Raw genomic sequence first — 15,181 nt, 5'->3', positions numbered from 1 at the left:
TATTAGCCTGCTGTGACAACTTCAGACTTGCTAGTTCCACAGTTACGTGAGACAATTAAAATCTCTCACCCTCTCCCCTTCCCTCTCCTGCCTAACCACCTTTACCAATCCACCACCCATTCTCTCATTGGTTTTGTTTCTCTAGAAAGTGAGAACCCTGACTGATACAGATTTTGGTACCAAAAGTGGTTCTAGAGGAATAGAATCTTCAGGATGAGTCTTCTGAATTTGTTCTAAAGTTTCTGGAATTGGTTCTCTAATCTGATTATATTTAAAGCCACCTGACTATTTCTAGTAGTAAAGAAAGTACTGATAGTTTATGGTGCGATATGGAACAGAGACACTCAAAATACCACCACTGGGTACTCCCAATCAAATACTTTAGGAGGCAAGGTTCTGGGTGATCATATATATGTTCTGCATCAGGGGTATATCAGCTCTCGGGCCCTATGTTATAATTTAGTTTATCTTGATCACCTTTCCTACAATATATGACACTGCTCCAGTACATTGATGATCTGCTGATTGGACCTAAAAAGTAGCAACTACTCTAGACTTATTGATAGAATGTTTGTGTGTCAGAGGGTGGGAAATAAATCTGACAAAAATTCAGGCGCCTTCTATCAGTGAATTTTTTGGAGATATGTTGAGATGTTCCTTCTATGGTGAAAGAGAAATTGTTGTATCTGGCTCCTCTTACAACCAAAGGACAGGCACAATGCCTAGTGGGCCTCTTTGGATTTTGGAGGCAGCATGGCATCATATTCCTCATTTGGGTGTGCTAGTCTGGCCTCTTTACCAAATGACCTGAAAAGCTACTAGTTTTGAGTGGGGCTTGGAACAAGAGAAGGCTCTGCAGCAGGCCTAAGCTGCCAGGTGAGCTTCTCTGCCCCCGGGCCATATGCTCCAGCAGGTCTATGGTGTTGAAGTGGCAGTGGCAGATAAGGATGCTGTTTGGAGCCTCTAGCAGGCTTTTAGGATTTTGGAGCAGAGCCTTACCCTTCTCTGTTGATAACTACTCACTTTTTGAGAAACATCTTTTGGCTTACTCTTTAGCCTCAGTAGAGACTGAATGCTTCACCATGGGCCACTAAGCAACCTAAGCTGCCCATCATGAACTGGTTGGTGTTGGACCCACTAAGCCATAAAGCTGGGCATGCACAGCAGCATTCCATCATTGAGTGGTATACACATTGAAGTGGTATGTATAAGATTTGGTTTAAGAGGCCCTGGAAGTACATATAAGTTACTGAAGAAGTGACCCAAATGCCCGTGGTCCTCACTCCCACTCCACCTCTCCCAACCTGCACCTGTGGCCTAATGGGGAGCTCCCTATGATCAGTAAACAGAAGGAGAGAAGACTCGGGCATGGTTTACACATGGCTCCGCACAGTATGCAGGCACCATAGCCCCTTTTTGGGAAATCCCTGAAGGACATTCTATTCCATTGACTATTGTGGAAGTCTTTTAAGTAGGGAGTTAACTTTTAGGTAGCTTACACTGGCTGTCATGAGAAGAGTGGCCTAACCTATGGGTTTGGGTCAGACTTAATTACCCTATCGGTCTAGTTTGGTCTTTGGGTCAGACTGGACCCCAGGAGAAGACCTGGTCTGGGTGTCTGTCAGACTAACTGGCCCTGGGCAGGACCTGACCTGTTTGTGTGGGCTAGCTGGATACTTGGGATAGGTCTGACCTGTGTGCCTGTGTCAGACTGGGGTATCAGGCCTGGGGGAAGAAGAAAGATTGAGACCGATTGGACTCTAGAATGCAACCAGTGTGCTTGGGTTAGACTGGAAACACAAGGCTGATCTGTATATTTGGTCAGACTGGGAGTAGGCTGTATTTGGGAGAGGCTGGGCCCCAGGGAAGGGCTTGGCCTGTTTATTTGTTCCAGACTGAATGTTCAGAGTGGGTTGTGGTCTGTCTGACTTGCTTTGTACAACTTCCAGTGGGGCTCTATACATCCAGATATCAACTGGGGCTTTCTCAGGGGGAAGAGGACAAAGAAACTAAACAGAAAGGTAAATAGGTAATGTGGCAACTGTGTGGCTTGGTTAATCATCTGACTTGATTTTAGCTCAGGTCATAATCTCAGGGTCATGAGAAAGAGCTCCACTTTGGGCTCTGGGCTTAGCATGGAGTCTGCTTGAGATTCTCTCCCTCACCCTCTGCCTATCCTTCCCTGATCTATCTCCTCTCTCAAATAAAATAAATACATTTTTTTTAATCAAAAAAGAGATACAGGAGGCACTGGGTGGTTCAGATGGTTAAGCATCTGCCTCCTGCTCAGGTCATGATCTTAGAAGCTCGGAATTGAGCCCTCCATTGGGCTCCCCACTCAGCTGGGAGGTGTGCTTCTTTCTCTCCCTCTGACCCCACTCATACTCTCTCTCTCAAATAATAAATAAAATCATAAAAAAAAGGTACAAGCAATTTTATTATTGAATGGAAATAGAAAAAGCATTCTAAGAATTCAAAAGCAATAGTTGACCAACAATGGATCTGCTCTTGAGCCCATAATCTCATGATTTCAGTCTATCCCTCAGTAAAGCCTGCATCTTATTCCCAGAGGTCACAGCCCCAATTTCCCCAGTTTATAAAGTCCTCTCACCCTGGCTATTTCCCCTCCACTATCATGTTTTGCATTCTCCCTGGCTTCCCCCTAACTTCCTGGGCTGACTTCTTGCTATAGAACATCTTTTCCACATGTTGCCGGATCTCCCTGGTCCTCACTCCATAAATGACAGGATTCAAGACTCCTGGGAGCAGCAAGTAGATGGCACTGAGCAGGTTCTGGACATCCTGAGACACAGTCTTGGCTACTCGGAAGACAATGGAGGTGGAAAGACCAGAGAGGTAGATAGTGAGAATGACCAGTAAGTGGGAGCCACACGTGTGCAAGGCCTTGGCTCGGGCTCCCCCAGAAGAGATCCGGACGGCAGCATAAATGATACGGGTGTAGGAGGCCCCAAGCAGGGCTAGATCAAAGGTCACAGTGACCAGCCTCATGGCCAGTCCCAACCTACTGTTGAAAGCCAAGTCTCCACAAGCTATGCTCAGCAGCGCAATGTACTCACAAGTGAAATGGGGAATCACCATTGTCCGGCAGAATCGAGCTTGTGACGTTAGCACTACCAACGGCACTGCCACTCCTAGGCTCCGTGTCAGGGCAAGAATGACTAGCACACCCAGTAGTTTGGAGGTCACCAGCTCAGTATAGCGGAGTGGGTGACAGATGGCCACATAACGGTCTAGGGCCATGGCCAGCAGGAGGTTGTAGTCCAGAAGGAGAGTGAAGTAGATAAAGAACATCTGAGCCAAGCAGCCATGCAGTGATATGGGGTTAGCATAATGCACAAAGCCCTCCAGCATTTTGGGCATCACGGCAGTGGCAGCACAAACGTTGACAGCCAGGAGCAGGGCAATGAGTAGGTACATAGGCTGATACAGGCTCTGCTGGGCCACCACTGTGTGGATGACCAGTGCATTGGCAGATATGATGGTCACATAAAGGAAGGTAAGGGGCAGGAACAGGAGGGGCCGCCACTCTTGCAATCCAGGGAAACCCATCAGGAAGAAGTTGGTGTAGGAGGTGTTTAAGGTGCTGGTATTTCCATCCTCACCCATTAGCTTTGGCCCTGGGGGTTGGCCCCTGGAGTGGGGATCAGAGACTCTTAGAACAAAATGGTCAATGGAAGAAAGCCTTTCTTTCTTTCTTTCTTTCTCTTTCTTTCTTTCTTTCTTTCTTTCTTTCTTTCTTTCTCCTCCCCCTCCTCCTCCTCCTCTAGAGAGAGAGAGAGAGGGAGTGTGCATGAGTGTTGGTGGGGGGCAGAGAGAAGGAGAGGGTGAGAGAATCTTAAGTAGGCACCACATCTAGCATGGAGTCTGACACTGGACTTGATTTCACGACCCTGAGATCATGACCTGAGCCAAAATCAAGAGTTAGACACTTAACCAACTGATCCACCCAGGTGCCCCCACTTAACTTGAACAAGGTTGGTCTGTGTCTGTCATGTGAACTATAATTTGCTCTCCTCTTTTGCATTTTAGGATTACTCAGGTAAGTTCTCAAGGAGCTTCTTGATGCTAAAGCACTCAAGAAAGGAAATGTAGAATAACCACCTCAAGGGGCAGAAAGTGTGAAAAAGACTATGAGAATTGAGTAGATCAGTTAACTGTCTGATGAAAGTCTCGAGAGAGATTGAAGAGCTGTTTTGAGGGTCACATCAATCAAACTTAAGAGCCAGTTGGAAGTGGGGAGAGACAGAGGAACCAACAGTAATTTCAAGGGGTTTTGTCAGTTGTTGTTGTTGTTAGCTAGGGTGACTGCATTGGCGCTCCTAAAACCTGAGAAAGGAACAATAGGGTTGGGGTTCTAGTAGGTACAATTAATTAATTGCATTTGGATGTGGTGAGGACTCATAGACAAAGAGATGCCCAGTCAACATGCCCAGTCAAAAATAAGATGGAGTGTGATGAGGGATTAAGGCTGGAGATGACAATGCGAGGATTAGCAATTTTATAAAGGGCATGAGACAAAATCTTAAAATGCAGGTGAAAGTGAGCAGACTGAGACAAAGAGGGGAGAGAAGCAGTGTGAAAGCCGGCAACAAATGGAGTTCTGGAAACCAGAGGAGAGGCTTCGTTGCTCTGGAGGCTTTGATGTCTAGGAATTTACAGACTGAGGCCAAAGGCCAATGTAGCCTAGTCACCCTACAAGGCTTAATGTTCTGTGTAGGAAAGGAGAGGGACGGGTAGACAAAGATTCCAGAGCTGTGTGTTCTCTACAAAGAGAGGTGCACCTCCTCCACTGGAAAAGTCAAAACCACATGCAGAACTCCTCCCTGTCTTCACAAACTGGCAACTGTGTTCCTCTCTCTTCCTTCAGTTCCCAGGGACAGATGTCTCTTCTCTCTTTTGTCCTCAGGACATCTTCTACTTCTCCCCCCTTTCCCCTTTTCCCTTAGTGTATGAAAAAGTTTGTCTCTGTCTAGAGAAAATAAGCCTTACCTTAACTTTATATGACTCTCAAGCTTTCCATCTTTCTCCTCACCTTTATTTTCTATTTTTTAAAAAGATTTTATTTATTTATTTATTTGAGAGAGAGTGAGCGAGGGAGCAAAAGCATGGGGATGGTAGGGTCAGAGAATCCTGGGAATATCACCGGAGCTGAAGGCAGGTGCTTAATTGACTGAGCCATCCAGGCAGTCCCTTACTCCTCACATTTAAAGCAAAGCTCCCAGACGTGTCTTTAATTGTGTAAAGATTGCTGGCTTGCTGACGGAGCTTCCTGCTCGACTGACAAGTGTCAGGAGGGAGACCATGTCCTTTTTTTTTTTTTTTTTTTCCAGTTGCTCAGCCCCGAGCCCACAGCTGAATATGTGTTCAGTAAGTGTTGTGTGGAAGGAACAAGTGAATGTGCAAAGGGATGTTAATAAACATTCTCATCTGCAACTTGGAGCAGCCCTTGGAAGTTGAGTGGAATGAATGAATGAATGAAAAATGAAACCCATTAAGGCTTCGAGATCCCAAGTGATTTGTTTAGTCTCATCTAACAAAAAGAGCCAGACCTCAAAATGTAGTTTTTCTAGGATTCTTCCGTCCACACCGCACTTTCCCCCTCACACCCTACACGGATGCAGCACTGGACAGGCTCCAAGCTTTCTTAGTCTCAGCAGTGATATTAATAGCTAGCATTTATTGAGCACTCAATACATGCCAGACATGATTCCGAGGGTTTTCCATGTAGTATTTCTTTAATATTCACAGCAACACTGAGGGATGAATACTATTTATTAACTGTGTCAATAGATGAGGACACTGAGGTTGAGAGACGGTAACTAGTTTTCGTTAAGTCTCAGGCACTAAATGATCAGGCTAGGATATGAACCTAGGTTGTTGATGATAACAGGTGGAGTTCAAGTCCAATTTCAGGTTTTTCCTGCCTCTAAATCCCCATCAATCTCCCATCCTCTCACCCCACAACCTCACCGTGGAAGCCTGTGGTGTTCTTCCGTCTGGGCACAGGTTGCCAGGGTTTTGGTTTCACCTCTGAAAAGCGCTGATCTGCGAGACTGAGGAGAAGGGATGGGTAAGTAGACCTGTGGCTCCAGGGGAGGAGCCTGAGGAAGTTCCCAGTGGGCAGACATGTCCAAGGACACCAAGGAAGAGACAAAGAGAAACCCAGAACTCCCAAGGGACCCCTGTGAGAGAGGCTAGGTGGAGGTGACCATGTACTAACATTTTCATTTCTACAGCTCTTGGTATTTCTGAGAGAGAAGTCACATCTGCTGAGGGATTTCCTTCATTTTAGAGTTGGGCCCTTAGAGGCTTAGAGAGAACAAGACAGGGTTCAGGTCAGGCTCTGTCCCAGGGGCACCCGGGGATGACCTGAGACTCCTGTGAAGGGAAGAGGCTCTTGCAATCTGGGGATTACATAGGCACTCAGGGTCACCCAAAGACAGGAAAGGATACTTTGATGACAGTGGGAGAGCCAGGGGCCTGATTTAGGTGCAGTGTGCATGTGTGTGTGTATGCACACCATACGGAGGTACTTGCCCAGTGTGGATGTCTCAGGAGCTGGGGAAGGTGGTGACTTCAGTGTGGGCTCTGCCATGAAGAGCTGAGACCCCCCAGAAGCAGGGGCTGGCTCCTCCACGGAGGCCTCACCACCTTGTCCTCTGTCCTTTGTCCTCTATTTGAAAATAGCAGAACTGCAAGGCTCCTCTTTTCCTTTTTCTCTGCTTTCTTTGGATTGAATATTCTATGACTTGATTCTACTTCTTAGTTTATTAGCTGGGCCTTAGCTGTGTCGTTTTAGAGGTTGCCTTGGCATTTGTGGTCCATGTCTTTAACTCACCACGGTCTGTTTTAAGTTGCATTTTTCCACTCCAACAAACAGTATGAGATCCTGACAATAGGCTTCTTCCATTTCCCCTCTCCCAGTGTTTGTGTTACTCTATTCATGTTTTATTTCCACATAAATTATCAACCCCACAATACACTATATTTTTGGCTTTCTACAATCCATTATATCCTCAGGAGATTTAGAAAAATAGGAAAAAATATGATAGAAAAATTCATGTTGTATGCTACTGTATTTTGTTTTTAATTTTTTTTTAGATTTTATTTATTTATTTGCCAGAGAGAGAGATCACAAGTAGGCAGAGAGGCAGGCAGAGAGAGAGGAGGAAGCAGGCTCCCTGCGGAGCAGAGAGCCTGATGCGGGGCTCGATCCCAGGACCCTGAGATCATGACCTGAGCCGAAGGCAGCGGCTTAATCCACTGAGCCACCCAGGCACCCCTGTTTTTAATTTTTTATTATGTATACATTTGTTTATATTTATCATCATGACAAATGTGCTCTTTTTTATTATTAACATGTAATGTATTATTTGTTTCAAGGTACAGGTCTGTGATTCATCAGTCTTACACAAATCGTAGCACTCACCATAGCACACACCCTCCCCAATGTCCATCACCCAGCCACCCCATCCTTCCCACTCCCCTCCCTTCCCCTTCCCTCCAGCAACTCTCAGTTTATTTCCTGAGATTAAGAGTCTCTTATGTTTTGTCTCCCTCTCTGGTTTCATCTTGTTTCATTTTTCCCTCCCTTGCCCTACGTCCTCTGTCTTGTTTCTCAAATTCCTCATATCAGTGGTATTGTATGGTAACTGTCTTTCTCTTAATGACTTATTTCACTCAGCATAATACCCTCTAGTTCAATCCACATCATTGCAAATGGCAAGATTTCATTTTTTAATAGCTGATAGTATTCCATTGTGTGTGTGTGTGTGTGTGTGTGTGTGTGTATGGACACACACACACACACACACACACACACACGTACCTATCTACCCATCCCTCTCCTTTCCTACTCAGAACATTAAGCCTTATAGGGTGACTTGGCTGCATTGGCCTTTGGCCTCAGTCTATAAATTCCTTTATGTCAAAGCCTCCAGAGCAATGAAGCCTCTCCTCTGTTATCCAGAACTCCATTTGCTGCCGGCTCTCACACTGCTTCTCTTCCCTCTTTGTCTCAGTCTGCTCATTGTCACCTGCATCTTAGGATTTTGTCTCATATATTATATATATAATATACATGTATTTTTATATATATACATATATCACATCTTTTTTATTCATTCATCTGTTGATGGACATCTAGACTCTTTCCATAGTTTGGCAATTGTGGACATTGCTGCTATAAGCGTTTGGGTGCACCTGCCCCTTCGGATCACTACATTTGTATCTATAGGGTAAATACTCAGTAGTGTGATTGCTGGGTCATAGGGTAGCTCTATTTTCAACTTTTTGAAGAACCTCCATGCTGTTTTCCAGAGTGGTTGCACTAGCTTGCATTCCCACCAACAGTGTAGGAGGGTTCCCCTTTCTTCGCATCCTTGCCAGCATCTGTCATTTCCTGACTTGTTAATTTTAGCCACTCTGACTGGTGTGAGGTGATATCTCATTGTGGTTTTGATTTGTATTTCCCTGATGCCGAGTGATGTGGAGCACTTTTTCATGTGTCTGTTGGCCATCTGGATATCTTCTTTGCAGAAATGTCTGTTCATGTCCTCTGCCCATTTCTTGATTGGATTATTTGTTCTTTGGGTGTTGAGTTTGTTAAGTTCTTTATAGATTTTGGACACTAGCCCTTTATCTGATATGTCGTTTGCAAATATCTTCTCCCATTCTGTCAGTTGTCTTTTGGTTTTGTTAACTGTTTCCTTTGCTGTGCAAAAGCTTTTGATCTTGATGAAATCCCAATAGTTCATTTTTGCCCTTGCTTCCCTTGCCTTTGCCGATGTTCTTAGGAAGATGTTGCTGCGGCTGAGGTCAAAGAGTTTGCTGCCTGTGTTCTCCTCAAGGATTTTGATGGATTCCTTTCTCACATTGAGGTCTTTCATCCATTTTGAGTCTATTTTCATGTGTGGTGTAAGGAAATCGTCCAATTTCATTCTTCTGCATGTGGCTGTCCAATTTCACCAACACCATTTATTGAAGAGACTATCTTTTTTCCATTGGACATTCTTTCCTGCCTTGTTGAAGATTAGTTGACCATAGATTTGAGAATCCATTTCTGAGTTCTCTATTCTGTTCCATTGATCTATGTTTCTGTTTTTGTACTAGTACCATACTTGATGATTATAGCTTTGTAATAGAGCTTGAAGTCTGGAATTGTGATGCCTCCATCTTTGGTTTTCTTTTTCAACATTCTACTGGCTATTCAGGGTCTTTTTTGGTTCCATAGAAATTTAGGATTATTTGTTCCATTTCTGTGAAAAAAATTGATGGTGTTTTGATAAGGATTGGATTGAGTGTATAGATTGCTGTAGGTAGCATAGACATTTTCACAATATTTGTTCTTCCAATCAATGAGCATGGAATTTTTTTCCATTTCTTTGTGTCTTCCTCAATTTCCTTCATGAATACTCCATACTTTTTTGAGTACAGATTCTTTGCCTCTTTTGTTAGGTTTATTCCTAGGTATCTTGTGGTTTTGGGTGCAATTATAAATGGGATTGACTCCTTAATTTCTCTTTCTTCTGTCTTGCTGTTGGTGTAGAGAAATACAACTGATTCCTGTGCATTGATTTTTATATCCTGATACTTTACTGAATTCCTGCATGAGTTCTAACAGTTTTGGGGTGGAGTCTTTTGTGTTTTCCATATAAAATATCATATAATCTACAAAGAATGAGAGTTTGAATTCTTCTTTGCCGATTTGGATGCCTTTTCTTTTTGTTGTCTGATTGCTGAGGCTAGGACTTCTAAGTAATATGTTGAACAACAACATTCCTGCTGTGTTCCTGACCTTAGGGGAAAAGCTCTCAGTTTTTCCTGGTTGAGAATGATATTTGCTGTGTGTTTTTCATAGATGGCTTTTATGATATTGAGGTATGTACCCTCTCTCCCTACACTGTGAAGAATTTTAATCAAGAAAGGATGCTGTATTTTGTCAAATGCTTTTTCTGCATCTATTGAGAGTATCATTATCTTGATCCCAAAACCAGACAAAGACCCCACCAGAAAGGAGAATTACAGACCAATATCCTTGATGAACATGGATGAAAAATTCTCACCAAAATATTAGCCAGTAGGATCCAACAGTACATTAAAAGGATTATTCACTATGACCAAGTAGGATTTATTCTTGGGCTGCATGGTTGGTTCAACATCCACAAATCAATCATTATGTGATACAATACATTAATAAAAGAAAGAACAAGAATGATAAATGTACTCCTTAATCCCCTTCACCTATATCACCCATCCCTCCACCTGGTTACCCTCTGGTAACCATCAGTTTGTTCTCTGTAGTTAAGTGTCTATTTCTTGGTTTGCCTCTCTCTCTCTCTTTTTTACATTTGCTCATTTATTTTGTATCTTGATTTCCACATATGAGTGGAATCATATGTTATTTTCTTTCTCTGACTTATTTTGCTTAACTTTATACTCTGTAGCTCCATCCATATTGATGTACATAGCAAGATTTCATTTTTTTTATGCTGAGTAGTATTCCATTTTGTGTACATACCTCCTCTTCTTTATACATTCATCAACTGATGGACACTTGGACTGCTTCTGTAGTTTGGGTATTGTAAAAAATGCTGCTATAAATATAGGGTTGCATTAATTACTACCATTTTGTAATATAACTTGAGGTCCAGAATTGTGATACCTCCAGTTTTGTTATTCTTTTTTAAGATTTCTTTGGCTATTTGAGGTCTTTCATGGTTCCATGCAAATTTTAGGATTGTTTGTTCTAGCTCTATGAAAAATGCTTCTGGCATTTTGGTAGAGATTGCATTAAATGTGTAGATTGTTTTGGGTATTACATACATTTGAACAAAATTTTATTTTTCTAACCCATGAGCATGGAATGTCTTTTCATTTCTTTGTGGCATCTTTAATTTCTTTCATCACTATTTTATAATTCTCAGAGTACAGGTCTTTCACTTCTTTGGTTAAAATTATTCCTAGTATTTTACTGTTTGTGGTGCAATTGTAAATGGGATTGTTTTCTTAATTTCACTTTCTGTTGTTTCATTGTTAGCATATAGGAATGCAACAGATTTCTGTACATTGATTTTGTATCCTGAAACTTTACAGAATTAACTTATCAGTTTTAGTAGTTTTTGGTGGTCTTTAGGGTGTTCTATATAGAGTTATCATGTCATCTGCAAATAGTGAGTTTTTCTTTTTCCTTACCAGTTCGGTTGTCTTTTATTTCTTTATATTGTCTAATTACTATGGCTAGGACTTCCAGTACTATGCTGAATAAAAGTGGTAAGAGCGGACATCCTTGTCTTCTTCCTGACCTTAGGAAAAAGCTTTCAGCTTTTCACCATTGAGTATGATATTAGCTGTGGGTTTTTCATATATGACCTTTATTATGTTGAGGTATATTTCCTCTAGACCCACTTTGCGAGGATTTTTATCATGAATGGATATTGTACTTGTGACTGTATTTTATTATTCATAGCATCCTAATGTATGAATGTACCATAATCTATTTACATATTTTATTGCTCAAGGACATTATTTTGTTTCTAGTTTTTCACAACTAGGAACAATGCTACTATGAAAATTCTTATACATGTATTTTGATGGCCTAGTATCTGAGAGATTTATGGGGTCTTGGGGTATACATATCTTCAATTTCACTAGATAATGACAAATTGTCTTCCAGAGTGGTTCACCAGTCTATGACCTCCCTGGTAATGCATGAGAATTTTGTGGTTATCTTCTGGGAAATTTTGTAATACGTGAATGAATCTATGTTTACACAATAGATGTGTGAAGTTGTACAGTGCGCCACCTGAACATCTATATGTGAGAGGCTAGAGGTCAAATACTGTTTCTTATGCTTATTTTTTGAAGTGACTCTTCAAGTCTTTTGCATATTTTACTATTAAGTTGTCTGTCTTTTTCTTGTTGATTCGTAATTGTTCTTTACATATTCTAGGTACCAGTTTTTTGGTTAAATTTATTGCAAATATCTTCCCCAAATCTATGGCTTACCTTTTGGTTTCCTTTGGTGTGTTTTGATCAAAGCTGTGTCTAGTACATAGCATATTTTTATACAAATTACAAAAAGGTTCCCTCTGTGATGGTTTTGCAAATGTAGTGTGGGCTGAATTTCCAGCTTTGTATCCTCTTCCTTCCTCATCCTTGTTATCTAACAGCTTCAAGATCCCTTTCTCGTTTTCATAGAGGACATTGGCTCAGTCTACCTTTCCTCCCCAACTCCTGCCATTCTTCTAGACTACAATAAAGTGCATTCATGTCCGTGGCCTGTACTCCATCTTGGTTTAATCATTTGCTTCCTTCAACACTAGTGACTTATTGTCCATCCAGTACAGGTCACAAATACATGACATGATCATACTCCAGATCATTATCCATAAATGTACAACCTCCAAAGTCTTTTATTGTAGTGTTTTTCTTTCCAACCATCTTATTTCTTCTCACAATGCTCTACTAGGGCTGCAGAATCATCGTTCCAAAACACAGATAGGACCTTGCCACTTTGCTGCTTTGTACTCTTACGTGGCTACATACTGCCTAGAGTAAACCTTAAACTCCTTATCACGATAGATGAGGCCCTTCATCACCTGGCCTCTGCTTGCCCACCTGGCCTCCTTCCCTGCCTGGCCTATACTGCTCCTATGCAGGGAGACTGGGATTGGTGGAGAGAGCCCACTCGGCCATGTCTACCCATGCCTCTGTGCCTTTGCACCTGCTGCTGCTTTTTGCTTGAAATGCCTTTTCTTCTGTCTCCTTCCTCTCCTGCAAACACCTTATCTTATCTCTCAAACATAACTCAAATTAACCTTCTCTGTGAAGAGTTTTGAATACTTGTCTTTCCTCTGAGTTCCTACAGAGTTTTATACATAAAGCTATCATTGAATATTCCATGTCTTTATACAATGGGAACTTTATAGCCTGGAGCTTCCTTCAGGGAAGAGACTGATTTTTCCCCCTTTCTTTGCAATCATAGGGTTAACATGATGTATGTAAAGTAGCTGTTTGAAAATTATATATGAATGAATGAAAATCACATGCAGGAAAAAGGGGAGAAAATTTAGAAGGCAGAGACCGAAGCTTGCTTTATAGTTAGTTACTGTATAACTCTGGATTAGTAGCTGTTTACAGAAAGTGGATAAAAGACTCTCAAAGATGAAGGCAGATAGTCAAAGCCAAAATATGGCAGGGATGACTCACTGACACATTTATCCTCTTGCTAGTGAGAGTGATTGTGGGACCTCCAATTCCAAAGAGTTAGGCAGGAAGCTCCCCTTTTGAGGGCAGAGACTGGGGCTTCTCAGGGGGTGCTGGTAGCTCTTCCCTTTGGAACAGAGTTGCCAGGTGCTGCCTGATTTCCTTGGTCCTGGCTCCATAGATGATGGGGTTTACTAGACATGGGAGCAGCAGGTAGAAGGCACTGAGCAGGTTGTGCACATCCTGGGAGGCGGTGCGAGCCACACGGTAGACGATGGATGAGGACATAGTGGAAGAGTAGACGGTGAAGATGACCAGCAGGTGGGAGCCACAGGTGTTCAGGGCCTTGGAACGTGCTCTGCCAGATGAAATCCGGAAGGCAGCATGGATGATGCGGGAATAGGAAGCTCCAAGGAGCAGCATGTCCAGGACTCTGTTGAAGATGCGGACAGTGAGCCCCACAGTCTTGTTCAGGGAGATGTCCCCGCAGGAGAGCTTCATGAGGGCCATGTGCTCACAGGCAAAGTGGTGGATTATGTCTGAGCGGCAAAAGCGAACCTGGGAGGCCAGCCCCACCACCGGAGCGACGATGCAAGTGCTCCTGGCAGCTGCCACCCCCAGCAGGCCAGCCAGCAACTGTCCTGTCACTATATTGGGGTAGTGGAGAGGGTAGCAGATGGCAACATAGCGGTCCAGGGCCATGACCAGCAGGATGTTGCAGTCAAAGACAATGAGGAAATAGATGCAGAACATCTGGAGCAGACAGCGAGGCAGGGAGATGCGGTTGAAGCGGTTGGAGAAGCTGAACATCATGGCGGGCATCACGGTGGTGGCAACACTGATGCTGACAGCCAGGAGCAGGGCGATGAGCAGGTACATGGGCTGATGCAGGCTCCGCTGGGCCACTACCGTGTGGATGACCAGTGCGTTGGCAGAGAGGATCACCAGGTAGAGGCTGAGGAAGGGCAACACCAGGAGGGTACGGGACTCCTGCAGTCCTGGGAAGCCCACCAGGAGGAAGCTGGTATAGGACACATTGGAGCTGCCATTGCTCCATGCTGACATCATTCCTGGGGTGCAGGATGGCTCTGGGAAGACAAGAGATACAGGAGGCCTGGTTTCTGTACCTGGACCCCACCAGGGCCTGCCTTACCCTCACCAGGCTTTGGTCTTCATGAGTCAATATTTCTGGAGAAGAAAGGAGAATTTAAGGGCCATAATTTAATAAGACACACATCTTTCAACAATTCTTTGCATTTCAAATATATTCTAGATTTGGATGTAGGATTATAGTCAAATGATCTGAACACTTCTGAGGATGTCACGTAGATTCCTGAGAAAGTTGTATCAGTCTTGTTGCAGAGTCACTGGTCCTCATATTAGCTTACTATGATTTAAAAATATTTTTAGTAATTTTGTGATTGAAAGATACGATCTCATTTTAATTTGAAGGTTCTCATTTGTGAAATTTCTGTTCATTATAGTTTGCCCAGGTATACAAGGGACTAAGTGTTTCCTGTAGCAGTTTAATTATTAACAGTATTGTCCCTTTTTTATCCATTGAAACACAATTTCTGAATCCTGTTAGTATTTTTATCTTGATTCTGATGTTAAGACTAAGAATTTTAAATTTATAAAATGAAATTTATTGGCATTTCTCTTTGTGAGTTCTTTTCTTGGTTTTAAGCTTAGAAAGCCTTCTCTCATTCAAAGATCAAAGTGTTCCTCTTTAAAATATGGTCAAACTTTTTCATATTAAATTTCAATCCTGTGATGCCTGGTGGCTAGGTTGTTAACCGTCTGCCCTTGGCTCAGGTCATGATCCCAGGGTCTTGGGATCGAGGCCTGCATCAGGCTCCCTGCTTGGCAGGAAGCCTGCTTCTCCCTCTCCCACTCCCCCTGCTTGTGTTCCCTCTTTCACTGTGTCTCTCTCTGACAAATAAATAAATAAAAT

At 42.9% G+C, this 15,181-nt stretch overlaps 2 protein-coding genes across 2 annotated transcripts; both read right to left on the bottom strand.

Moving 5' to 3' along the window:
• Nucleotides 1–2,616: 2,616 nt before the first annotated feature.
• On the bottom strand, nt 2,617–3,627 carry LOC123950061 (olfactory receptor 52Z1-like). Its single transcript, XM_046017922.1, has one exon. The coding sequence runs from the start codon at nt 3,625–3,627 to the stop codon at nt 2,617–2,619; it is 1,011 nt and encodes a 336-aa protein (XP_045873878.1).
• A 9,660-nt stretch (nt 3,628–13,287) lies between these two features.
• Nucleotides 13,288–14,292, bottom strand: LOC123948778 (olfactory receptor 52K1-like). Its single transcript, XM_046015931.1, has one exon. The coding sequence runs from the start codon at nt 14,290–14,292 to the stop codon at nt 13,288–13,290; it is 1,005 nt and encodes a 334-aa protein (XP_045871887.1).
• Nucleotides 14,293–15,181: the final 889 nt, after the last annotated feature.

Source organism: Meles meles, chromosome 8, assembly GCF_922984935.1.
Source record: "Meles meles chromosome 8, mMelMel3.1 paternal haplotype, whole genome shotgun sequence".
Taxonomy (NCBI): Eukaryota; Metazoa; Chordata; class Mammalia; order Carnivora; family Mustelidae; genus Meles; species Meles meles.
The sequence above is the reverse complement of the archived record's forward strand: the minus strand, read 5'-3'. Positions and strand labels throughout refer to the sequence as shown.

What these genes read in the sequence shown, in the direction of transcription:
- LOC123948778 (XM_046015931.1), bottom strand. Translation starts at nt 14,292, where the DNA reads ATGTCAGCATGGAGCAATGGCAGCTCCAATGTGTCCTATACCAGCTTC.
- LOC123950061 (XM_046017922.1), bottom strand. Translation starts at nt 3,627, where the DNA reads ATGGGTGAGGATGGAAATACCAGCACCTTAAACACCTCCTACACCAAC.